The sequence below is a fragment of the Leuresthes tenuis genome, unplaced genomic scaffold (genome assembly GCF_036924035.1).
Source record: "Leuresthes tenuis unplaced genomic scaffold, fLeuTen1.0.hap1 SCAF_2, whole genome shotgun sequence".
Taxonomy (NCBI): domain Eukaryota; kingdom Metazoa; phylum Chordata; class Actinopteri; order Atheriniformes; family Atherinopsidae; genus Leuresthes; species Leuresthes tenuis.
Genome location: NW_027325356.1, coordinates 23,483,569 through 23,509,187, shown reverse-complemented (window position 1 = coordinate 23,509,187; position 25,619 = coordinate 23,483,569). Strand labels below are relative to the sequence as shown.

Sequence of the window (25,619 nt, the reverse complement as noted above, 5' to 3'; positions counted from 1 at the left end):
ATGTTTTTACATGTGTAAATAAATTGCACATATTTCCAGTTTTCTTGGCAATGGATGAAGAAATTAGGGGTGGCTCCAGACTTTTTCACAGTATTACATCAAGATGTGGCAGCATTAAGTTCAATCTTAAATATGCAGACAAGAGAATAAGCTTTGAAAAAGCCAAAATGTTTTGAAAGCATGCAGAACTGCCCCCAAAATAACAGACACATATTCACCGGTCAGTTCATAGGCTGTTTTAATGACTTAATTTCCTTTATTTACTCGTTGACTTGATTCGAGTTTTCATTTCTTGGTTTGTTGAATGTAATGTTCCTGAAGAGTGTGAAGCTGTCCACACACATCAGCCCAGCTGACATGAAACACACGATCTGAAAAAACAGAGCAGATGTCAGAGTAAATGCATTTAATTACAGCCAACACAGCCCTAATGTGGATGCAGTTTAAATCTTTTTAGACTGTCACATGGAGAAGAATAGAGTTCTTATTAAAGTAAATACATTTTAGAGTGCAGGTTAGGTTTAGGGTAAGTCTCCAGGAAATGAATGAGTGGATGAAGAAGTCAGTGTAATGTTCGGAGAAAACAGGTCTGTGTGTGGTTGTGTTACAAAGGCGAATTCTTCAAGAGCAATTTAAATTGCTGGGCTACATAAGTTATAAAGAAATAAATGTGATCTATGGTATTTGATTTTGTGGTGTAAAGGTGGGGAACATAAATCCACACATCATCACTGGCCCACACAACAGAGATGACAAATCAAAATTTATAAAAGGACCTCTCACCCCTCCAACAAGCATGGCTGTGGCAGTGTAAGACGTCAAAGCGATCAGGCTCAAGACAGTGAGATAAACTGCTGCAAAAACTGAATTGGAAACATCCTAAAGACAAAATGAATGAATGAATTAGTGAAAGCAACATCTCAGAAAAACAACTTAAAATGCAGCATGAGTCTCTTTATTCAACCAAATTCAGACAACGTGCAAGACAATACTGCGCTGTGAAGCATCACTCACAACGAGAGGCCAAAAGAAGAAAGTCAGCCTCTTGTTGAGTTTCAAGAAGTATAACAACAGCAGAAGTGAAATGATCAGAAACTCCAACACGGTGGCTGCAATGTACTTTGGTGAAGATCCTACGGCGAAACACACAAATGCGACAAACAGGGCCACCTAAAACAGAAGCACAGGAGTAAAAAAGGTTTTTGCTGAACATCCAGCAGAGGCCGCTCATCAGGTGTAGTGATTCACTTGGATTTCTGTCTTCATTCCACATCTGGCACAACTGATCTTATGTTCTTTTGGTGTACTGAACTGTTGCTTAAGCTTCTAAAATGATGTTGTTGCTGTTGGTCACTGCCATCTCCAAAGTACTTATAACACTAAAGTAGATACACATGCGATGCCACCTTGTTGCCTCACATACTGTTTCTCTTCCTCTTTCTAGTACACACTCTTCTTAGCGGTTTAGGATCTGCAGCAAAATGTCAAATGTTCAGTTAGGACGATAAGCAGACATATCTCACCATCTCTGCTACTTTCACAATGCCCCTCTTGGATTTGAGAAACGCCTTGTCCACTTCCATGGTTGCAGTTTTGTTCTCGTTCTCTGACATGGTGCATTATTTCATTTACAAAAGTCAGTTGACTCAGTTTATTTCCTGAAACATGCTATTTCCTTTTTTCTTTTAGCTGTAAAGGAAATGACTACATGCCAAAATGTGCAGTATACGTTTATGCCAGCAGCTGCTTGACACTTTGACCTAAAGAGAGGCACACAGCTACTCCTGCCCTTTCCTGGCTGGTTGGGGGCATGTATTGAAATACTTTTTTTTTTTTTTTAACCTGTATAAAAAAAAAACAACAACAACAAATAACGTAAGTTCAAAAGAAACAAAAGTAGGCATAATGAGCTACAGGGACAAGACAAGTTGTAAGTGACACAATTATATCCTTTATTCACATTTTCACAGGTGTTAATTATTTAGATAATGAAGCCTACACACCAGACAAATACAGTTACAGAGCAACTGGAACAGCAGTGAAGAAGAGTGTGGTACTCTTACAGTACAGGAAAACACACCCCGGGCCTGCCAGTAATATGTCAAACTGCAACAACAGTTGGTTAATTAATATAAGAGGAAGACATGTTGTTTACGTTTGATCACGAAAAATAAATCTGCAACAGTAAACTGATTAAATACTCTACATGAACCAGAAACCTGTCAACAAGAAATGGAGATTTAGGTTTTGTTACTAAATTCACTGGGGAATTGAATGTCAGGTATTTTTTTGCATGAACATTGAATTTGTATTTAAAATGCATCCTCCAATGACAACACATGTATGGGGGTCCCAAAGTATGTATGCACAGTAACTGCTTCATATTAATTATTTTACCTCCAATCATTAAGGAGAAGACTCAGCAAAACAGGAGCTTTAAATGATTGCTGTTGTCTTTTTTCCTGAAGCAATATAATTGTACTTAATATTTGGTTGAATGCTCCCAAACAAGCAGCAAAACAAGCACAGAGCACAATGCTTAACATTGTTTTTAGGGTTGAATGTCTCATCCTCATTCCTCCAAATGTATCTCTGGCATTTTAGCCAAACAACTCAATATTAGTGTCACCTGATCCTAAAACTTTACTGGAGAATGCCTTTTCTCTGTCCCAAGGTCCTGATTTTCAGCTAGATGCTTATTTGTTGGAGAGCAGCCTCTCAGTCCATGGTAATGTAAAACTGACAGTAGACAATGGCACCAGTATTTTAGCAGCCGTGTTCCTCCAGACCTCAGGAAAGGGGCTACACCACCGCTAACTTGTAGTACGAGTGTTTTAAATCATGATCTTGGTATCTACGGTTCATTAGAAATGTTCAACGTGAAAGACACCGACTTGAGTTAATCTATGACCCTTTCTTTTCTGGGACTTCTCCGCTCTTCTCTGTGTTGGTTTGTCTTATGACAGTCAATTGACCCTCTTTATGTTGGCACAGAGAGGCTACAATCAGCAACCATGGCAACTTGAAAAGACAAAATTGGAACTTTTAGCACCAAAGAATCTATAATCTATGGACATACACCCCCATGTCCATTTAAAACACTGTCAATTTAAGTAAACCCAAAATAAAATAAAATTGCAGCAACAACTTCCTGATTTTATTTCAATCACAGATGTGATGTACAACCAACTTACATATGTAAATGATTTGTCTCAGACAATTCCCCAAATAGTCATCACACAACAAAATTAAATTCTATTACAAAGCATAGATTTTGCTGTGCAAAAGCTACAGAATAAGACTGATGTGTCATTTTTTCAGTACAATCAGCTGTATTTATTACACCTCCCTTTCTGTTCTAAACTAACAAAATCAACTCAACCCTCAACTTTGATTCAGCGTCTTTCATAGTATTGACTTATAAAACATACAGTTGTAAAACTCATAATAAATGCAATGTTGCTATGCCAACACAATTCCCTTAGTTTGACCATGTGACCTCTTCTTCAACACTGTATTGAAACAATTTCACAGAGTTTAAAAAATATATCCTTACTAACAAGAAGGCTGGCTGTTGCTCTGTTGTAAGGCACTTCTTCAGGTTTTGCTTCCTCATCTCAGAGCTTGTGCTTTCAGTGTGGCCAGTCGCACTTCCAGGGTTGAGACTTGGGCTCTTTCAGACACTTTCCTAACTTCTCACAGCCAGCAGGGGCCCAGTTCTGTAAGAGAATAGAAAATCATCAAATATATAACTAGTCTTCAGGACAATGTGTTACAGTTTTGGTAGAGTTTGTTATTTGAGGGGGAGCACCAGTTGATTTTTGTTTCCCCACCCTGTTCAATGATGGAACATTAGATGGCTACAGTTTCCTGTTCTGTGTCCTTTACGTGATTTATGTCTGGTTCTGATCCAATTCTCTTACACTGGTTTAAAATAGAATATTACTTATTACTGTGCCAGTAATGCTATCCCAACGTGGGTGTCCCAACCAAAATATATATACATATATTTTAGATTTAAATTTTTTTTTTCAATTTTAATTTTCTGAACTTAATTACAAAATAACTTTGTCATCACTGAGTGATGACATCAACTAAGTTTTACCCAAAGAGCTTTTTCAGTCTGACCTTTAGTCAGAAAATCATCTAATAAAGAAAAAGATCAAACTTTTGGCCTTTTCTTTATGAAAGACAATGAAATAAAGACTTTTTTTTAAAAAAAAAGGTGAATGCCTTTTTCATGCCTGAATAATTCAGAGGGCCTTGAAGCTAAATATAATAAAGATTTTCTTGCACATTGCTGAGAAAATGTGAATTATACAGATAAAGGATCCTGTTAGGATGTTAGGATCCAAGTTAGGATGACACACAAGACAAACAATAAGTGTGTAAATATGATTAATTTTCACCCTACTTAAGACTGTTACTTTTATTGACCACAAGGAGGCAGTGCTGTGACAAAAATAAATGTAGAACAGTATACAAAGTATACATGTTGGCAGTCTATGGTGCCTGCAGAGGAAGGCATGGGTCACCTCAACTGTTTGAAATTATCCTAAAACAGGTTTATTCACAAAAGCATTGAGGCACAACAACATAAAAAAAAACAAGGTCCTGACTGAACTGATGAATTCAACAAATGTGACGTTAAATGACATTGCTTCTCTATTCAGATAGTAATCTTTATTTTTTCTTAGATAAACTTTATCAATATTTTTTATGTATCAATTTCTGATGCACAAATGTAATCAAAAGTGCAGAAAGAAAGGCTGAAAACAGGCCTTTATTTATTTATTTTTTTTAAAATATATACTCTAAGCTAAAAGAAAACTACAGAGTACTCCATGAAAACTGCACCCGGCACTCCACCTCCTCTGGCACACTATGGTTAGCTGTAATGTCCACCTAAGCTTATCTGCACAACAACAATGATCTATTTTTACAAAACTGAACATTAAGCAAATGGATGGATCTTACCATCACGGCCGCATCACACATGTTGAGCTGCGGCATGCCGGGCACCAGAGTCTGTTCATGCTGCTGCACAACTGCAGAGATCCTGCGCAGAGCATCCTGGTACTCCTTAGTTAAAACACTGCAAATGCAAACAGTAAACATTAGCTGCATGGTATTATTCTATTATTTATAGGCATGTGATTAACTGATACCTTTTTCTCCCTGAAAAAGTCAAATAAAAGATAAAAGAAATAAAAAAAAGAAGAAAAAAAATACCAAAACCCATATAACATGTTTCAGCAAAAGTCCAAAACTACTGCGAGACATGACAAAGACATGATATATATCCAGATCAGAGAGGCTGAATGTGCTTGAAATGATCAATCAACTATCAAAACAGTTTACAAATGCTTCGGTTTTTGACGGAATTTATCATTATGTTTTGCTCCTTTTTAAGCAAAATGGAGCAAAAAAATGATGAAATGAAAATATTCATAAAGGCTTTAAGAAAAAAAGGACATTGACAAAATTTATTTTAAAAGGACCCATTTGTAACACAAACATAACTCTGACTCATATCAATACAGTTAGACGAGGCCACTTAGGCCTATTTGTAAAACTGTTCACTACAAATGTAAAACCCTGAGCTTTACTCATTGTATCAGTATGGGGACATGTTGGAGCATCAAAGATTAGAAACACACACACATACATACATTCTGTCCACTCGGGCCACCTCTGGTAAAGCCCACTCAGCAGGGTGAACTATGTAACCCCCACCACATCCCCTGTCTCTCAATTACTGCTGTTGGACACCAGTCAGCCCGAGCACCTCTGTGCATTATTATATTCAGAGTGTAAAACACAGGGGCCCTGAAGGCTTTCAAAGGAACGCCGCTCTCAATAGGACCTGTAGGGTTAATGGGCTGTGTGTGTATGTGTGTGTGTGTGTTGGGGGAAGTGGGCGTCTGGTGGCGTGACACAAGGATAGACAAATATCAGCAGTGCAATTACACCCCTGATACATTCACTGGCAGCACCTGTGCCAGCCTTCCATCCATCCCTCCACTGCAAAGCCAACCTTCTGATTGGCCTCTGGGGAACATGTGCATGTGTGTGAGGTGAAGTGTCAATTAGAGTAATAACCTCGGGCCCTGTCCAGCTCACACCTACCCTCCCTCTTAGATCTCCCACCGGGCAGCAAGCCTTCCTCCATCAGCCAGCACCTGCTCCTTTCTTTGATACTCTACTTCCCCTACAATTACCTGACTGGTAGAAAGTTGACTGCTATTAGTCACATAATGCACTGTGATCTAAACTGAAAAAGAAAAAAGACTGATTAAATATCAGACATTCAGATCAAATTGCTTCTGCTATCCACAAATCGCAAATTCTGCTTTTGCCCGATCTTGATCAGCAGGAGGGATGTTTCATTCCCCTCCTATCTGTGGCTGCTACTGATTGTTGTGATTAATTTTGTGATGAAGCGGCTTAACAGAAGTAAATGTGAGGGAAATTCATCAAACCTATGCAAGTATTCTATTACTGCACGTAAGTGTTCAAGCAAAGCATGCCATGCACTGAGAAAGTTTCACGAAACACAAAGTTTTATGTTTTGTTTATGCACTGAAAATCTTAACAGTGCAAACCTCTAAATCAAAAACTAATAATATCATTTGTTTATGCCCCCTCTGCAAACAACTAATGAAAAGCTCACAGTCAGCACAGCTCATTATCATGATTATAACCCTTAGCTTACTTGTGTAGAGGCAAAATCTGGAATAATAAGCAGGCTCTATGCAAATGGAGTCTTTTGATTTATAATGTATGGCACCCAAGGGGGATGGGGGCATTGCTCAGGTGTGTCACCACTCTGATTACTGATTCATAACACTATTGCTGGAACACACACACATATACACACACACATACATTTCCAAACAACCACACAGTAGCAGAAGGTGGGGGAATTGAGGAGACAATCAAATACATCTGTCCTGCCCAGCCCTCCCCTCCTCCATCTTCTCCACCCTGGTGGAAATTGAGCACTTCAGTGGGGACTATTGATTGGAGGCACGGGAGCTTGGTGGCAGGCAGCAGATGAGGCCAGACTGTGGAGGGCTGCCTGCGGTGTCAGGGCTTGGACTGCACCGTGGATGAGCAGGGGGCTCTGGGGACAAGAGCTGAGGTGGGTGGTGAGAAAGTAGGATGTGTTAATCTCAGGGCACTAGGTCAGAGAAATCTGCAGTGAGGTACACTGTGCTTGGTAGCTGCATATCTGGTTGGTGTCTGTTGTTCATCCAAGACAGATGGACCACCTACACAGGCCTATACACACTATACCTGTAACATTCATTTGAAACAACTCAGCCACTGCAGTAACAAGACACACAAAAAAAAATTCTCTCCTCAATCGCATTACTATAATAAACACTTCTTTAGTGGGCAAATGCACCCAACAGGGGACTTTGTTTGTGTGTGTGTTCTTTGCAGTATCACAGCCTGCGACAGTAGTGAAGGTATGTACGCAGACAGGCCCTACATCATCTTAAGTGGCTCTTTAGGTGGTGACAGAGATTAATGATGGCCAGGCAGCCAGTCCAGCTGGGGGACCTAAGAGCGCACGGACAGAACACACACAAGAACACACACACACACGTATGGGTTAAAATAGGGTGGAGGAGAACAGTCCCAGTGGATGCAGATGGACATCGGTCGGGAGAAGGTAAAACCTGGGTAAAGCTAAGGTAGAAGTTTGGAGACAACGGAGAACTGAAAGTATGAAATAAGCCAAGTCGAAAGGAGGTGGTGCATAAACAGTGAGCGGACATGCAGGTCTTAGGAAGCGGTAACCTTGGAGACAAACTCATGCTCCCCTCTCTGCAGGAGTAAAAAAAATAAGTGGTCTGCGTGTGTGTGTGTGTGTGTGTGTGTGTATACACATCCAGCACTCAGCACAACACATGGCTGCATATTGATTGGTTCTTGGCTTTTTTTTTTTTTATTCTTCCAAGTGAATAGCGAGGCTAAAAGGTGGGCAAATGAAAAAACAACATTAATGTTTTATCATCCAATCTCACTGCTGACCTGAAAGGAGTTCGAGCCGGAAGCAAGGCAGGAGATGAGGCCACAGCAAGAATGTGAAAAACAGAGCAGAAGAAGGCAGAATAGAAAGGTCACTATAGGAGGTTTTATGCCAGGAGGGCGTCTAAGAGTACAAAAAAATATTCTCGCATCAAAGCATCCTAAGATTATTTTAATGTATTAGTCATGGTATGAGGCTGTGCTTTTTTGTTAAAAAAGACCATGTTAATAGTCCGTATTGACAGCATCCAGTAAAAGATGATGCACCTTTATTTAGGAAGTCTCAGTTCACTCTTGGTTGGTTGTGTGTCCTCTGGCATCACTCTACCTCTCTGCAATTCTTAACTCTCCTTGGGGTTGAGTCAGACACACACCAAACACATTAAACAGCACTCGCTCTCAATTTAGACCCAAACAATTTATCTTGCAATTTTAACCTGCATGCGGTCCGCCAGAGGAGGGTTGAGGGCCAGATAGCGATCCTTAAGGAGCTGTTTGCAATCACAAAGAGAAGGGCATAATGACGCGCACTCTGGCTGAGTGGATCAATCCACCGTCTTCTTTTTCATGCCGATGAATCTGCATTGATCTTAAACACATTCTGTATTACAGGCAAACAGCCTTCCTACCCTCACTCCTTTCCTCTCTATTTCCAATCCTTTTCCCTGGATTTCTTCATTCTTCGTCCTTGCTCATTCCTGTCCTCTGTAATTATTATCCAGGAGATAAGTTTATATTGTAACCTTCCAGGCAACTGACCTGAGTGGGAACTTTTCTCCAGGGTCTCGCCCCAAGTGGAAAATGATTGGCTCTAGAGTGTGCTCTTTCTGATCATGAGTAGTAACACCTGGAACCTCTTGACCTGGACAGAAGTTTATACCCTGTAAGAGAAAACACACAAAGAAAACACAGTTTCAAAAACTAGAGCAGACATGATATGCGCTATATATTCTTTTCTAAAAAGTATGAATAAAACAAAAAAGGTCATCTGTGCTTCTCTGTAGGCCTCCAATTTTAATGATGAATAATAAATGTGTGGACAGCAGGCAGCTGTGCACACACTCATAGAGCAGAGGTTGCAGCTCCCCCTTCCACCCCTCTAACTCATACACAGTCAGTGTGCTTGCTGGATGGATACAGTCTGTTTGGTATACAGACAAATTACAAAGACAAAATACATTTTAAAACGTAGCTATATAAAATAGAGAAAGAATAAAAAAAAGCATTTGACAAACTTGGAAACTTGAAAGTGCAACAGCGAGAGAGGCATGGTTACACTTTCCAGAGACTGTCATGAATACATTGAGGTGTTGTGTTTGTAGCTTGGCAACACCTGCATTACATGTAGCGTCTGCAGGTAACACAAGTGAACTCCTGCTAGGCAGAACAGACAAACTTACAGCTTGCAGTTCAGTACCACTGTGTCTGCAGTCTCTGTTGACCCTCACAGTCTGACAGTTGCATTGAGAGGTGCTGGTGTCTGGAATATGTTCCTTAAGTAAATGGTCAATGGACTGCACTTGTATAGCACTCCTTTAGTTTAGACTGACCTTTCAAAGCACTTTTACACTAAATGCCACATTCACTCATATATTCCTACAGCACGTCTTAGTCCATTCTACAACGCATTCACACAAACGGTAGGCAACCTGGGCTTCAGTGTCTTACCCAAGGACACTTCTATATGTGGCCCGGGGAAGCCGGGAGTCAAACCATGACCTTCCGATTGGTAGGCAGCTGCTCTTCCTCCCGAGCTACAGCCAACCCCAAGTCATGCCTCAAATTGTGAAAAACATTCCAGATATTCCTGCAGTATTCTCCAAGTTTGACCATGTTATATGTCAGTGATCTCACATTCCCAATGACAAAGAAGGAAAGAAATGGTCAAACTTCTTCCTCCTTTTTCTCCATTTTTCTCCTGCCTAGGATGACCTAGATCTCCTCTCCTAGGCAGGAAACCTCTCCTTCAACTTGTCTGGATTTATGTCTGGCTTTTTACAGACATCATTAGATTTTGGAAAGCTCAATCATTTCAATCAGCTTCCATCCTTTGGTAAACAACTTCCCCACTGACATAGTTACTCATCATCATATGTTTAAAAAAATAAATAAATAAATCTCGAGAACATACAAACAAAGACACAATATGACCAGAGCAACAGGGTGCCATGACTTTGTAAACTCTGCTCATGATGAATTCCTAAAGCAGATGCACAATTAATATACATTAAAATATCGAGATACCGTGCTTTGAAGGCCATATTATTAACAGATAAAATAATAATTAAAAAAAAAGAAACCAAACGTATGGGTGAAAATGAAAGAAACCTGGAGATGGGAGATGCTACTTCTCTCCGTGTCTTGAATTATCTGATGTTATCTAACATTTTACATGCCAGATGCAGCATGTGCTCTTTAAATGCACTTTAGAGACAGATAATTGCTCAGCCTGAAACCTGTAAAAATTGCAGGTCACTGCCTTCTGTATGTATTCTGGCTAATCTTCAACAGAAAACAGCAGCACTGCCCTGTTTTGGCTACAAAACTTTCATAAATCTAAAATGAAGGTCAGCCTCTCTGCAGAGCAACCCAACACAACATCTGAGATCAGCCCTGCAGGCGACAGAAAAAAAAATTCTATTTAGACTCTTTGTTTACCCCACAGATGTAATCTAACCACTAAAAAGTAAAATAGAAAAAAAATGTAAAACACAGTTTTGCCATTTATAGTGTTCTGTATGTTTACGGTAAAATACATGTAAACAATGGCTTTGTGATGTAGTTTACAGTATAGTGTGTTGAACTCCGCTGTAGTGATCTGAATGTTTGGATTTCTGCTTCCAACCACCTGCTACCCTGAGTTGAATGTTCATCATTGCTTGGTTTATATGCATATTGTCTTCCAATCTGTTGCGTTATTCATGCAGCTACTGCTGGTGCACAGCGAAGGGTTTCAAGTCGCTCAAGCAACGGAGGATTTTTGCTGCCTCCTCATAATTTCTTTGCTCTTGCTCCAAGACTCCATTCTCAGGCGGCTGGCAGTGATCGTGGCCTGATTGAGTCAGAATCTCTCCTCCTGAACCCCCTGGAGAGCTGCCCCCTCCTTCAATGCACGTACCCAAACACACACCTTTTGATGAACACAACTAATATTGAAAAGCATTCATCTGTAAGGTTCTGTAGCTGCCCCCCTCTGAGATCACTCATCGGAGCACCTAAAATACATACAGAAAAGAAAGAAAGAGAGAGTGAGGATTGATACCCCCCATCCCGCAGAGCTTCCACTGATCCAGACTTCTCCTGTCTTTTGAAGCCAACAGCTTAGAAATGCAGAAAAGACTGGGGAAAAAAAAAAAAAGAAAAAAAAAACTCATCCCAGAGGAGCAGCATGAAAGGCCTACTGTGTGTATCTCTCCAACTCCGTCTCTTGTGTCCAAGATATTACAGGAAGAACTCTGTATCTCACATGACTTTAACAGTATGGATACAGTGAGACTGCTTTCAAACTGGAGCACAGCAGTCGTGACAAGATAAGATGTAGGAACATTCAGGGGTGGCAGAAGGATTTTGGAAAAGGCTCTGTGCCTTTCTTGGAAAAGAAATTCTATCATTTTGAAGCACTGCTTTGTGTAGATAATGGCTAAAATGTAAAGCAGTTGTTCGTGGCTAAATATTTTACAGAAATGATTTTAGTCAGCCCAAATAAATGATTTTAAACGCTAAAGATTTTTAAATATTAAAACGGATTAAAAAAAAAAAAAAGCTCAACTTGCTTTTTTCTGCCCTCCGTCACAATTAATAATCTCACATCCCCACAGATTTATCTTGTGGCCACTGCAGTTCAGAAATACCAGATCCACAGCCTGGCTTTATATAACAGATGAATTAGTTCCAAATCAATGAACAGTGAAATGGAGCTACGAAAGTACTTTTCCTGCAAAATGGAAAATGATTAACTTTGGTTAGAAATTCTTAAAATGACAGCAGGAAGGTATTTTACATTACACTACACACTTGTTGCCAAGGACCAGGACCAGCTTCTAAAGAAAGCTAATCCTGCTTGCAGGCACACAACTCTAATTTCAAGAGAAACTTTCATCTCTCAGACAATCATTCTGTCACTGTAACACCAAATCAAAGCAAAGGAAGAGATGAGAAGGTATGAAAAAAGAAAAAAAAAAAGAAATACTACTTAGGTACTTCAGTTTGAAGGTGTAGTTTTGATTTATGAAAACTATTGTTATGAAAGTAAAGTATCTGACTGTTTCTTGTTCCAGAGTGGGCTTCAAGCCGATTGGTCCTAGAGGATCTTTTTTGAGCAAATGTTCACGTTTTGCAATTAAGTCAGAGAGCTGGAACTTTTGGCAAAACTGGGTCCTGCTGAGCCAAAGAGTACAGAGTTCAGCAGCAACAAACACCCACCAAACAGGCGCCTAACAGGTGTTTCAGTTTTCATCCATCACTTTATGAACATTCAGTTAAAAAACACTCACTGATGTCACACAGCTTCCTCTGCAACATGCCTTATCCAACAATCAAGATACAAGGGAGCCTGCATCATGACCAACTATAGTTTTAAGTAATAACAACACTGCATTCCCCAGTACAGTACTCAGTACATATCAATGCTCTGCAAGAAAGCCCTGGGTCCTGGACATTTCCAATAGCACTTTTACATATATTTTTACAATGACTTCTCCCAGCAGGACAATCCCCAACACCACAGAGAAAAAACTATTCAGCATCAACTCAAGGTGGGGAAAAAAAGCAAAAAGCTAAAAGGTGTTGACCTGGCATCCAAATGGCCTGGATCGTAATCTAATCTGCAGGATGCATGGGAACAAGCTAGATTAATGGCAGCACAAATGATCACCCACAGCACCCAAAAGGTCCACTGCCAGACATCAAAAAACACCCAGAGAGTCTGCCTCGAACAGGCCAGAACCATTGTGGAGGAAAGGGGGAGACCCTTAAAAATATTGGATTTTGTGTGTTTTTATGACAGAGAACTTCCCCTGACTTGGACCAGCTGCCCCATTAGGAGCACAACACACTACTGTTGTATCATCAGGTAGTCTGAGGGAGAAGGGAACATGCTGATGAATGTGTCTTGATGGAGGCACAAAATCCTGCAAGGACAGAGCTTTTTGCTTGCCTTTAGTATAAATAAACTGCAGAAAACATTATATGTTGTTTATGAGTATGAACTATACGTTTTCCTGGCTTCAAAAGAAATCCCATAGTTGTTTAATGATGTGGCTGATACATTTTAGTGTATTTCAGCATATTACAAAAAAAAAAAAAACAGTCAAACGTGTACTTCAGTGAAGCAGGAATTTCATTGTGTATTTCCACTGCCGAACAAGTTAATCCACATACAAACACATAGTCCACATTTCAAACAATAATAATCCACATTATAGTAAATTCATAGGTAGACCAAAGAGTCGGAAAGATCTTTAATTTAGTGTTTTTCTGCCAAGCCAAACAAAACAAAACATGAATTTCAAACATATTATCCTCTAAAACTAATAAATGATTCAAAATCTCAGCTCGAGGACAGAAGTTGTTTGTTTACATCTTTTAAACTGTTCTGTATGTGTGTCTGTACCCCACAATATATTTCATACACTTAAGGGTTGAAGAATAATGACACAAAGCACACTGGAGATTAAACTTTCCTTTGTAGAAATTCAACAGGAGCTCACTGAACACACACACACACACACATGCTCGCACCGCTGTATGCAGAACTGAAAGTGTACGTGCGTGTTTTCTCTTATGCTTTCTTTCTCGTTCCCGTGTTCGCACACATACACCGATCGATAGGCAACTCACAGGCAATCAGATGCCATTATTTGTGAAGTTCCACTTCAGTTCACATGAGTTGATAAAGGAGGCTACTATTGATTCAGCTGCCTTGAAGGAGAGAGCAATTTAAGCGACCGATGGGGCATAAAACAAACTGGATCACAGGAAAAGCAAAGGCATGGAGGGAGGACAGGAGGACAAGTTATTATGGACAGAAGAGAGACAAGAGAGGAAAAAAAAAGCACCATACTCTCTTGCTCTGAAGGTGTCAGATTTCACGTTTCTCTTGATACATTTAATCCACGCTGAGCTGATGTAATTATGGCCAAGCTCTGTGATGCTAAAAGAACAAGCAGGGGATGGCGATATGCAAATGGAGGGGAAAATTTCCACCAGAGTTTGAACAAACAAGTCAACTGGTTGATGAATGATGCAAGTTCGCTCATGTGGGGGTTCTTCATTAATATTCATTACACTCTGATGTACACAGCAGTCAACTGATGAGCCATTTTGAAGATAACGCCAACAACAACCAAAGTGTTTGTGTGTTTGAGTAAGATTAGGAAAGACAAAGGAATAGGAGGCGGCAGTGCAAATCAAGAGCTGAGGAAATAGAGATGGAACAGAGTTGAGGCGTTAAATAGGGGTCTTACACTTTTTAACTCCTCCCATGAGTTGCTCCAGGTCCAGTAGTGTGCCTTGTATTGCCCAAGCCTCACAGCCATCAGCTCATTCCCACGGTAATAGAATATGGGTCTGTTGAAGAATTGAAGGAAGAGAGATAATGCTCAGATTGAGTTCTTCTCTGATAAACTTACACTAAACTGACATCTAAAAAAGATTTGCACGTTTCACTTGTTTATGCATTCTTGCTTCTTTTTTTCCACCCATAATTTGGTGGATTATGAACTTTCTAATTTCTTTAAAGTCTTTAATCAGAATTCATCAGAAAAACTGAATTCTCCTTAAATAGATAAAAAAAAAAACAACAACAACAAAAAAACCAAGATGCATTGTTCAGAACAGCTGAAGTTGGCACTGACTTAGCAAACATTTGGTCATAAATCAAGCAACTGGACAAAATGAAAAATGGAACTACTGATGACACAAGATCCAACAAACAATGTGCTGATGATACAGATCATTATAAGGGAGATGTGACTGTTTGTTCCAGTTTTCAATGTAACTCACACAACATTTGTCACAGGAAGATGTCTCTCGTGAAACCACAACTTCCAACTTCATCATAGTACAATAATAACATTTAAAAAAAATTTTTTTTTTTTAAAGATTTAATTTTTTTTTTTAAAATTTAAAAAAAATCAGGGGATCACTAAAGCCCCCAGACTGTGTCTTCTGGAGACAGGCAGCCATTTTTATTTCTTGCATTACTTTACTGCCTGCATGTCTCAATTCAAATACATTTCTCAGCAAACTATTTCAAAGAAAACTAGCAAATTTTCTTAGAATCCTTTTTTTTTGGAGCGGGAAGTGTTGTCTCCAGTCAACCATGGGAAGCTACACACTTACCGTGAAAGCAGCTGCTGTGCTAGTTGAGGAATTTTGCAAATACTTACAAATCTGACATCACTTCTACTGAAACTTAACATGCATAAACAACAAGTAACCAGGCTCAGCTGGCATCTCAGCCATCCAATGCTTGCCAGCGAACTCTCCCCCAAGGCCAGGCTTCAGAGGTGGGTCCCAGTTTCTCTCTTCCAGGCAGAGTTACAATTCTATTTATCCCCTTAAACATAAAGTGTTAATTGATCGTATTTGAGTGGATCTTACAACCCCCAAGACCCATTTGCCATAGTGGACCAGTCTGCAAGCTCCAGACAAAATAGCCCTAGGTATCATAAGCAGACCCTCTGCTCCTCCACGTGGACAGGAGCCAGCTGAGGCGGGCTGAGCACCTCATAAGGATGCCTCCTGGGCACATCTCTTTAGAGATTACCAGGCACTGCCAGCCAGGGAGCAGCTGGGGATCTCCCAGGAGGATTGGGAGGAAGTTGATTAAGAAAGGAAGGTGAAACTTGAGTTTATACTCACCTGTTTTGGAGTGTGTGGGAGCGACTGAACAACACTGGCGTTAGGTCCACTCCGTCCAGGGTTCGGTCATCTGGAGGGCTGATGCCAGCCAGGGCCAAACTGGTAGTGAAAAGGTCCATGACGTTGGCAAGCTGGAAACTCATCTGCATCAGGTTTAAGGAATTAAAACACAGTCATAAGTAAAACATTTCATTTCATGGAACAACAATAAGTTTGAAGAGTGGACGCCAAGCATTAGCTTCCTCACTTTACAAAAGCATCTTCTCCATAATGGACAGCGCACACACACACACACACACACACACACACACACACACACACGAACACACCTCTGCGATGCTGTTCATCGCTACCACAGGTTTTACAATTTACCACATGATGACTTAACTCCTTGAAATTGAGTGTGAATTGTGGTAACATGCAACCATGGCACACAGATGATAGCATGCTTACACGTGTGTTTGCTTGTATACACATGAAGGAGAAGAGATGCATTTCTCAAGTCTCCTTTCTAATCTCTGCATGCAGGTTTATTATCAAAACTCCAGAATGCGTTTCCTTCCTAAATGAGTTTATTTGTGGTGGGGGGGGGGGAGAAGTAGTGACAAAAAAAAGGGAAAAGAAGTAGGGATAGGACATGGCCCGGGCAGGCAGGCTGCCGAAGCTGGAGCGAGCTGGTGTTTTATCTCCCTCTCCCAGTCACAGTGAAAAGCTTTATTTTATTTATAAACTTTGAACTATTTTCAGATAAAATGCCATTTTTTCGCTGTCATCCTTGATCTTCCGTTCCATTCTCTCCTGAGCGAGCCTTAGAGGGAGACGGCACGCTCACAATCAGATAGCGCTATCAGGCCTCTGCAGCTGCACCGCCATGTGCCGCTGTGCTCCTATCGGCGACCAGCACATACACAGTCGCACACACACTCTCTTAAGCACTGAAATGAATTCCCTTTTCTTCTATATCCACTGAACTAGCCACAGAAATGGCTCTGCAATGCATTCCACCATCTATCTGCACATCCAGACACTTTCTCTCTCACACACACCAACACTAACAGATTTGGTCTTTTGCTTCATTTCTCTTTTTTTAAGCCCCCCTCAGACAGACACACACAGACCATTAAAGAAGACAGGACAAAAGGAAAAGCGGAGAAGCAGCGCTGACATTTAGTCAGTAATCACTTGCATGACCAAAAACCAAAACTTTCAAACTCAGACTGGCCTAACAGAGGACTTTATCTCACGAACTGCCTCTTTAATGTCCTTCCTGTATTAGCTCTGCCCTCTTCTGCAGTCTGCACTGAACTTGTGTCTTTCATCACCTTTTGTTCCCTTTCTTTTTTTGTCCAACTCATCACACTCTATAACGTCACATTCTCTTTATTTAATTTCTTTCTGTGTTGCAATGTTGGTTATCTGAGGATGCAATGCTTCAATCTCCATCTCTTCCACTGTGTGTCTGCTACTGATAACCCAACAAAAAGGATTGCTCAACAATGTTGCGGGCCTAATAGCCCACCCACCTTCCCAACTTCATTCCAAAAACCGCTGCCGCTTGCCATCCTAGCTCCTCGCTCTCCTTCAGGCTCTGGGAGAATGCTAAATCTGCGGTCCGGCCATGCTCTGTCATTCCAATACATCTCCCTTTCAACTACATATGAGGATCAAGTTGTCAATACCTCCCTGCACACTGACACAAGTCCCAGACAACAAAAACGCAAGACTTTTATCCTCAACTTGATACTGAGATGAATCTGTTCAATCAGTACAATAAACCTGTTAAGATCCCCTCATGACAAAGGCTTGCATGACTGTTATATGGCTTCAGCATTTAGCTCCAAGAGCTTATGGGACTTATCAACACACACAGCAACAGCGATTTCAAAAGACTACAAAATAAGAGAGGGGGCAACCTTGTGTCTGGTTTGTCCTCCCGCCCAAGCAACATAAACCAGAGTTACAGAGTACAGTGGCTCCAACAAAGCAGCTTTGTCTCACAGCCCCAGAAAGCATCATCAAAACTCTCGACACAAAAGTAAAAGCCCAACTGCATATCAAACACTCACACGTATGTGTTTTGTGGTGATCGGCATAGATAGTGATCATTGGAGGGTTATCTGTCACGCAGGCAACAAATCATGCACCTTTGCACATGCCTACAGAGGTACAAAACAATCATGACATGGCATCGATGCAGCAAAATTCAGTGAACACAACAGCATTTTTTGTCTGTGTCTTTAGCACTGCTCCTCTTTTTTCCCTTTTTCACTTCTTTCCTTGCTTCCTTCTCTGCTATCCCACACCACCACCAGCCCCCGTCCCCCCCTCACCCCCTCCTGTTCCTTTATCCTGAGCGGCTGGTATATTCAGATACTGAAGTCCTCATTACGGCTCAATCCAACCTCAGCAAACACACAAACAGATTAGCCGCTTAAGACGCTCCCAATCCCCCTCTCCCTCGCTACTCTGCTGCGCTATCAGGCCCCAGCACAACCCTGTGAGATGAGCCAGGGGCAAGGCTTACTGCAGACTGCAGCCTCCGCTCGCTCCTCCACAAAATCCCTCTGCGTCACAGCCCCGTGTCACAGCTGCCCCTAATACAATTAAAAGTCATTTGCAGAACGCACAGGCTTAGGGGATCACAGTGTGGGTGGGGGGTTAAATTAGGGAATGGGATGGAATAAAATGATCGAGATGAAGCATTAATTCTAGCCAAAAATATTTGAGGAAACGGAGAAAACGCGCCTACATCCTTTGTGGCTAAAATCACACAGTTTGTCTTTAAAGTTTCAGGAGTTCAATCTGTAATCGAGATGAATTGAACCAGTGCATTAGAGTGTGACAATGTAAAGTGGTGAATGATAGGCAAACGAAACAATAAACAACAATCATTTGAAGGAGAGGATTAGTGGAATAACTATTCATTTACTCTCAGCCTAATTCACAATACCGTGCACTGCCTACAGCTTTTCAGAGAGCATTTCAGCTTCTGGTGTAGTCTGACAGGCAGAACATCAGGGAATAACAATGCTAACAATAAAAAATGTGCCTCAGTCTAAGACAAGGCTATTCTCAAGAGAACCTGCAAAGGATTTAGGGAACGATCGTCTTGTATTATTTTTTTGGAGGCTAAATTTGATAGAAGCTTTAAAAGACACAGGCGCTCTTACTGTGCCTGCTTTGATGTGTCCAGGCCACCAGGCAATGGCAGGCTCCCTCATGCCCCCCTCAAAGGTGGTCTCCTTCCCACAGAGGAATGGCCCATTGCTACCACCTGAGGAGTCAGAGCCAAGAAAACGCATTTATCCATGTATCACAAGCGAGCCAGAAAAATGAATCAGTCTCTGAGAGACATTTGCTCACTCAATTACATGACAGAAAGAAAAAAAAAAAGAAAAACTGTGTGTGACTTTAGTTCCTGCCTTCATTTGGGCCAGACATTAAAGCTGCTCCGTTGTCTGAGGTAAAGAAGACAAAGGTGTCATTTTCAATGCCCAGTGTCCGCAGCCATGACAAGATCTGGCCGACGCTGTAGTCCAACTCCATCACCGCATCTCCGTAACTGCAGCACACACATTATCACAGTTCACCTAGAGATATCAATTAACTTACAGTATTCCCGTGGACTGTGCATCGATAAAAGCTTCAGTAAGGAAGTATATAATCTACCGGCCTCGTTGGCTCTTCCCTAAGAAGCGTTTGGAAGCATAGACAGGGGCGTGAGTGGCATCAGCCGCCCAGTACAGGAAGAAGGGCTGCTGGGCTTTAGTTTGACGAAGAATGAAGTCAAGTCCCTCCTGTAGAGGTGGAAGAGACTGTTACTTCATCGTAAGAACCAAGTTTTTTTTTTTGTTACACAATACTGTTGTCAGTGGGTGCAAACATCTCACTTGAACAGCAAATACTCATTCAAGCCACGTTTTGAGTGGGTGGTTGACAGGTGAATCACTGCTTTGTGAAGGTGATGAAGTTCAGTTTTAGGTGTAAACTAAAGTAGTCAATTCAATTCCCTTTCTGTCATTTTGAGCCCCAAATATTCTACAAAGGCAGATTTCCAACATTTCCTCACTTATGTCAATAAGGATAAGTAACATTCAAGTAAAAAAGGTATCTATACTCATGACAAAAAGTGTCATTTTCAACAAAATCATGTAAAATTGAAAAAGTCTAGTAAGTCTTTGACATGAACAAGTGACAAAAGAAGAAATTATGTTGATATATAACTAAATATTATGTATAATTATATGAAACATATTTTCTTTATCTTTTCTATAGCTCTACTAAAAAACCCTGTGTCAAAAAATACTCATAACTTCTCTTAGTAATTAATGGCAGGGTCTTTATCTGGAATCACATCAATCAACATAACCACCAACAAGCAATTTGCACGTCTCTCCACTCCTCGTTGGCAACAATATCCAGATCTTTGAGGTTAGAAAGCTTCCTTAAGGTTAAAATCTAGTGTCTGGCTGGACAACTCTAAAATGTTGTTATTGTGCTCTCTTAAATATTCCTTGATTACTTTAAATATGCAGCATGTCTTGTTGAAAGGTCCCATGATGCTTAAGTCCAAGGTTTTCTGCAGACCGGGTGTCTGTGGAGTCACTCCTCAAAGATGCTAAACTTCCCTTAGCTGTTGAAAAGGCTCCCCTTGATAAAGAAGGAGACTTCTGATCATCAGTTATATGGTTGAACGAGATACATTTAGTTATTTGGGCAAAGGAAAGTAGCTTTTGTCAGCTGAAAGAAAACAGAAACATTCTACCCCAGGAAACAACATCACAGCCGTTAAGCATGGTGATGAGAAAGCAACGCTTTGGGCTTTTATCTTAGCCACCGGGTCAGATAATCGCATCAAAGTTAATGATTCTGGAGGAAAACATCAGGCAGATTGCAGTAAAACTCGGCCTTGGGGAGCACTGGACTGTCCACTAAAACAGCGATTCTAAACATACAGCTTAAGTCACCAAGAAATAACTACATTCCACATCAATGCAGGTGGAAGTTATAGATGTGTTGTTGAATTAGACTATCTATGCTTAAGTGGAAACTGTGTGTGTGTGCGTGCGTGTCTGAAAACAAGTAATTCATTATTGAAATGATGGAAAAATCTTCAACTATATATATATATATATATATATATATATATATATATTGTATTGTACATTTTTGTACATTTTTTTATGCTGTCATTTTTAATAGTATATCTCTCTCTTTCCAATGCCTATAAAAACTAAATTAAACAAACACAAATGCGAGTAGTCATTTCAAAGTTTTGCCTTTGTCCCATGGTCCTCACATACTTCACAACCAAAAGAAATATAGTCTCCGATGCAAGCTAAATGTGAGAGATAAAAAGCAGTGCTTGACAGGCCCATCCTCTGTGCTACCCCTCTCACGCATGCAGTGTCTCTCAGCATGCTGATGTGATCCTGTTAAGAACATACTGTACTAGAAGTTACCGATGAACAGAGATTAAATGTGAATGTGTGAAAAAGTCAATAATCCACCTCTGCTGGTAAAAAGGCCGCAATTACAAAACTACATTTTTTAAATTCACTATAGGCAATTTATGTTTTTGTGCTTTTATGTTTTGGTGAGCCAAAGAAATGTCTCCACTCTGGTTGATATTAACATTGTATTCTGTTCCATTAACTGCTTTACAAGAGAAATGATGAAGCATAATGCAGCGTGGCTCTGCTTCACTGAAAGGGAAGGATAACCTGAGCCAGACTGCCTTGGACATCAGAAACACGCTTTCACTTACCAGCAAATAGAACTGTGTGAGGTTTGACTCTCCAGTCTTTCTGTCAATCTTAAACTCTTCATAGTATCTGGAAAACAAGTGTTGGCATGATTTATAGACGGTACCGTCACAATCAGACAGTCATCGTCATATCTGAATAAATGCTCAGGTCCACTAAGTCAGTCATCCTCTGTTTGAGCAGCAGGATAAAATGATTCCTTCTCAGTGCCCACAAAGTATCATAAAGACTTTAAATTTGCCGCTAAACTGACTTAAATTACTGCAGACAAAATTGTTAAGAAGGTGGAAGTGAATTTCCCGCTTGTTGACTGTGTTTAGAGGAAATTTTGGAGAAAGACATATGTGGAAAGTCTGTGCGAAGCAGAGCAGAGGGAACTGTTATGAGGTGCTGCTGAAGCGTGGCGCGGCGAGTGGAGAGGCAGTGACAGAAATTTCTCTCTTATGCTTCACTTCCTCCAGGTGTCCTCACACACAGACAACACAACCTGCTGTCTCTTGAGGGCGTGTGTGCGTCTCCATTTATACGTGCCTATGAGTGTGTGTGTGTGTGTGTCTGTCTGTCCAGGGCCCAGGTATGCTGTGCTGATTAAACCCACTGCTAAGCGAAAAACATGCCCGGCTGCTAGTTCCAATGACCCTGAATACACATATGGCTGTTTTGAGGAAAACAAATGGGCGGAAAATGGAATACACAAGCACAGCTGGTACAGAGGAAGACGAGAGATGAAGAAAGGAGGGGGGGCCGACAGATAATTTATAGATTTATAGAATATTTGTATCCGTTTCTGTGTGCTGAGTGCATATGTGCGTGTGTGTGCGTGTGTGTGTGTGTGTGTGTGTGCGTGCGTGTATGTGTGGTGGTGGTGTGCGGGGGGTGGTGTGCGGGGGGTGGGGGGGGGGGTGGGGTACCTTCCAAGCATCTCTGAGTTGTTGTAAACAGGAATGTTGGGTCTGATGCTGTTGTTGTAAGGGCCAAAGTGGCAGTTTGGGGCACCAAACCATTCATCAAAACCATGCTCAAGAGGAAGGTACTGTGGTCTGTGGCCCAGATGCCTGTAGAGACACACAAAGAGCACTCAAACAATGCAGGATTGCTATTTTTTTAAGGACTCCCCCATGTTTTGCACATATCAAAATTCAGACTAAAACATTAATTTTTTAATAAAGATAGTTAGCTTACTTTTTAGCTACAGTGCAGTACATTTCCATTACCCACAGCTCAATCACAGCTCAAACTCAAGAGAAAAGCTAGAATTACTGCTAGTGTTTCTTATATACTGTGGAAATAACATCTGTAACACCAAGTGTATATAACAAGCAATACAGTGAACTGACTAGACATACAAGCATGTTGGAACTTCTGATATGAGGACTCTTTTAAAATCTGTTAATTTTCCCTTATACACTTCTATATCTTTATGACGTGGTATTGCTACTTTTATTTTCCTTAGTTACTTGAATAAACTTTCCACTATTGATCAGAAATTTCTGAAACTTAACGCCAAAAATGTGAAGCTTACCACTTGCCAACTAGCTTGCTGACATAACCCTTTTTCTTCAGCATTTGAGGTAGCAAAATTTCATCCTTGGATATTCCTCCTACTATCTCCTGTGGTGTATATGCTGCAAAAAAGGGAAAAATATAATGACATCAACATTTCATCTCAAAGATTTCCCAATATGTGATATGTGATCTGCACAGTAAAGACTAAAGACTGTGAATGAGAATGTACCATTTCTGGCGTGGGCATTCGTGGTGTAGAAACCATTTCTGACAGGCAGCCTCCCCGTGAGAAGTGCAGCTCTGGCTGAGGACAGAACAAAACGTCATTTGGATTTTTATGTTCTATGCTTTTATATATATAAAGCATATATATTTTGCACCATGCAAATACGGAGAGTGTGTGTGTGCTCCTCTTCTTCCTCCATCAGTATGGGGACTGCAGTAAAGATGAAAACTAGAATATGTGAGTCACTTGGTTGAAATCTTAAATAACCAAATCCAGCAACCATAACAACAGAGATTTCTCAGACATGCATCTCACTTTTGATGCATCACTTACATCAAATTCTTTAAGCTTTGTGTAGATGTGTTTCCTTCAAATATTTGCAAATAAATTAAACACTAAACAATCATGTGAAAAAGAGAGTACACCCTCTTTTAACTCTGAGGTTCTAGTTGACTTAACAAATAAACACAAATTGATGGGTCCCTATTAAGTCTTCAATTAGGTCAATTAAACCTTAGTTGGACAAAAACCCATCACATATTACACTGTCATTTTTTTTTAACCCCAAAGCAGGGGCAGTGTGTGGGGATCCATCCTTCATCATCAGCAAGTGTGAGCATCTCTATAGAAGCAAACGTTTTTTGTAGTTCGCTGGTTTGGAGCATTCAGGCGTGTTTTAACACGACGCCAAGCAGACAAGACATCAGCAATGATCTTAGAAAAGCAATTGTTGTTGCCCAATCTGGGAAGGGTTTTAGGGCCATTTCCACTCAAATTGGAGTTTGTCCTTCATCTTTCTCCAGTGAGAAAGATCATTCCCAAATGATAATCCCAGGACAGGACATCCCAGGCAGTTAAAATGGACTAAACCAAAGTGAAGAACTTCCCAGCGGTTTGAGAGATACATTTTTTAATTATTTTTGTAAATTATCGGTGCTGCATCATCTACGTTATAGAGAAGAGGGACTATCTGCCTTGTAATCAGCACAACGTTGTGATGTGATGGGGGGTGCATTAGTGCTCATGGCACGAGTAACTTGTAAAAATGTAAAGGGAATATTAATGCTGAGTAATATATACAAACTTTGGGGCTTTCAGGAAAGGTGTTTTACCAAGAAACTGCCAGAACACATTCTGCATATGTTAAAACATTACAGCAGATATAAGGGTGTTAAACTGGCCTGTTTGCTTTTCACATCAGCCAGCGAAAACATTTTGCAAATTTAAAATAGGACAAAGGAGGCTGTTGAGAACGTTACTGTGTTCTGTCATTGTGTGCTAGACCCACAATGATAATACAGTTTCTGCATTCTTGCACCATTCTGCACGTCACATGTGAATGAGGCAACATTAGAAAAGGGTTCTGGTGTATGTCTATACCTTCTAATCATAACTGTGCTGTAATTGCGACATCATAATGATGATGGCAGCCAAAACATAAGCAAAAATGCAGAACACTTTATCTAAGAAAAGAGGAACTGTTGACTTAAGCTCTTTTTTAAAGTAATATTTTCTGCATACTCACATGGGGAACAAAGGGGATTGGCGGTGTAGAAGTTTGGAAATAACATTCCCTGAGCGGCCATTGCATCCAGATTAGGGGTCTCTTTAGAGGGCTGGCCAAACACCCCCAAGTCCCCCCATCCCATCTGAAAAGCATAGGAAACCAGTCGGTGGAACAGTCGAATGCACAATGAGACAGCAGCAGCCTCTCAACAGAGACAGAAAATATGTAGATCAGGCAATCATCGCTGCTCTCATGAATTTACAAGCAAACAGTCTAAAGAAATATAATAACTTACGTCATCCATGAGCATGATGATAATGTTTGGAGATGAAACATTTGATGGCTTCTCTGTTAGGACACAACATAATACTACACTAAGGACAACTAGAGTTGGAGCAGTTACTACTCTCATTGCTGTGTTGTGGTCATATGAGCACTTCTGAGGAAGAGGTTTGCTTGCCTTCCTGCCCGCCGTCAGCGCAGCACTTACGCAAAGAACGAACAAAGCTAAGGGTGCTACAATAAATTTATAAGTTTTATTAATTTAAACTCTCTTGAATTGATTTACGTTGCCATTTGACTAATGTAGCTTAACGTAGTTTTAGATTAAACTTCCTTGATGTGTGATGCTTTCACGGACCTTTGAAAAACTTCATGTGTGATTTATTTTTTTTTTAAATCAGTGTGAAAGAATAAGAAATAGACCATTTAT

At 40.6% G+C, this 25,619-nt stretch overlaps 2 protein-coding genes across 2 annotated transcripts; both read right to left on the bottom strand.

Annotated features, from left to right (window-relative positions):
* Nucleotides 1-213: 213 nt before the first annotated feature.
* On the bottom strand, nt 214-1,799 carry LOC140302436 (chemokine-like factor). The gene is made up of 4 exons (XM_072381261.1): nt 1,524-1,799; nt 1,015-1,170; nt 784-879; nt 214-371 (listed from the first exon to the last, which is right to left on the bottom strand). The coding sequence occupies exons 1-4, from the start codon at nt 1,611-1,613 to the stop codon at nt 261-263; spliced, it is 453 nt and encodes a 150-aa protein (XP_072237362.1). The 5' UTR covers nt 1,614-1,799; the 3' UTR covers nt 214-260.
* A 1,396-nt stretch (nt 1,800-3,195) lies between these two features.
* On the bottom strand, nt 3,196-25,536 carry galns (galactosamine (N-acetyl)-6-sulfatase). The gene is made up of 14 exons (XM_072380743.1): nt 25,203-25,536; nt 24,926-25,049; nt 23,404-23,478; nt 23,191-23,293; nt 22,580-22,723; nt 21,671-21,737; nt 19,573-19,700; nt 19,326-19,465; nt 19,074-19,177; nt 15,904-16,046; nt 14,505-14,607; nt 8,800-8,921; nt 4,978-5,095; nt 3,196-3,719 (listed from the first exon to the last, which is right to left on the bottom strand). The coding sequence occupies exons 1-14, from the start codon at nt 25,317-25,319 to the stop codon at nt 3,633-3,635; spliced, it is 1,575 nt and encodes a 524-aa protein (XP_072236844.1). The 5' UTR covers nt 25,320-25,536; the 3' UTR covers nt 3,196-3,632.
* Between the last annotated feature and the right edge of the window lie 83 nt (nt 25,537-25,619).

Coding starts and splice junctions, on each gene's coding strand:
- LOC140302436 (XM_072381261.1), bottom strand. CDS start 1,613: ATGTCAGAGAACGAGAACAAAACTGCAACCATGGAAGTGGACAAGGCG. Junction 1,171..1,523: donor TTGTGAAAGTAGCAGAGATG/GTGAGATATGTC, acceptor CTTCTGTTTTAG/GTGGCCCTGTTTGTCGCATT. Junction 880..1,014: donor TCTTCTTTTGGCCTCTCGTT/GTGAGTGATGCT, acceptor TTTTGTCTTTAG/GATGTTTCCAATTCAGTTTT.
- galns (XM_072380743.1), bottom strand. CDS start 25,319: ATGAGAGTAGTAACTGCTCCAACTCTAGTTGTCCTTAGTGTAGTATTA. Junction 19,466..19,572: donor GGGAAGAGCCAACGAGGCCG/GTAGATTATATA, acceptor TGTGTGCTGCAG/TTACGGAGATGCGGTGATGG. Junction 8,922..14,504: donor CATGGGAGGAGTTAAAAAGT/GTAAGACCCCTA, acceptor TTTCTCTTACAG/GGTATAAACTTCTGTCCAGG.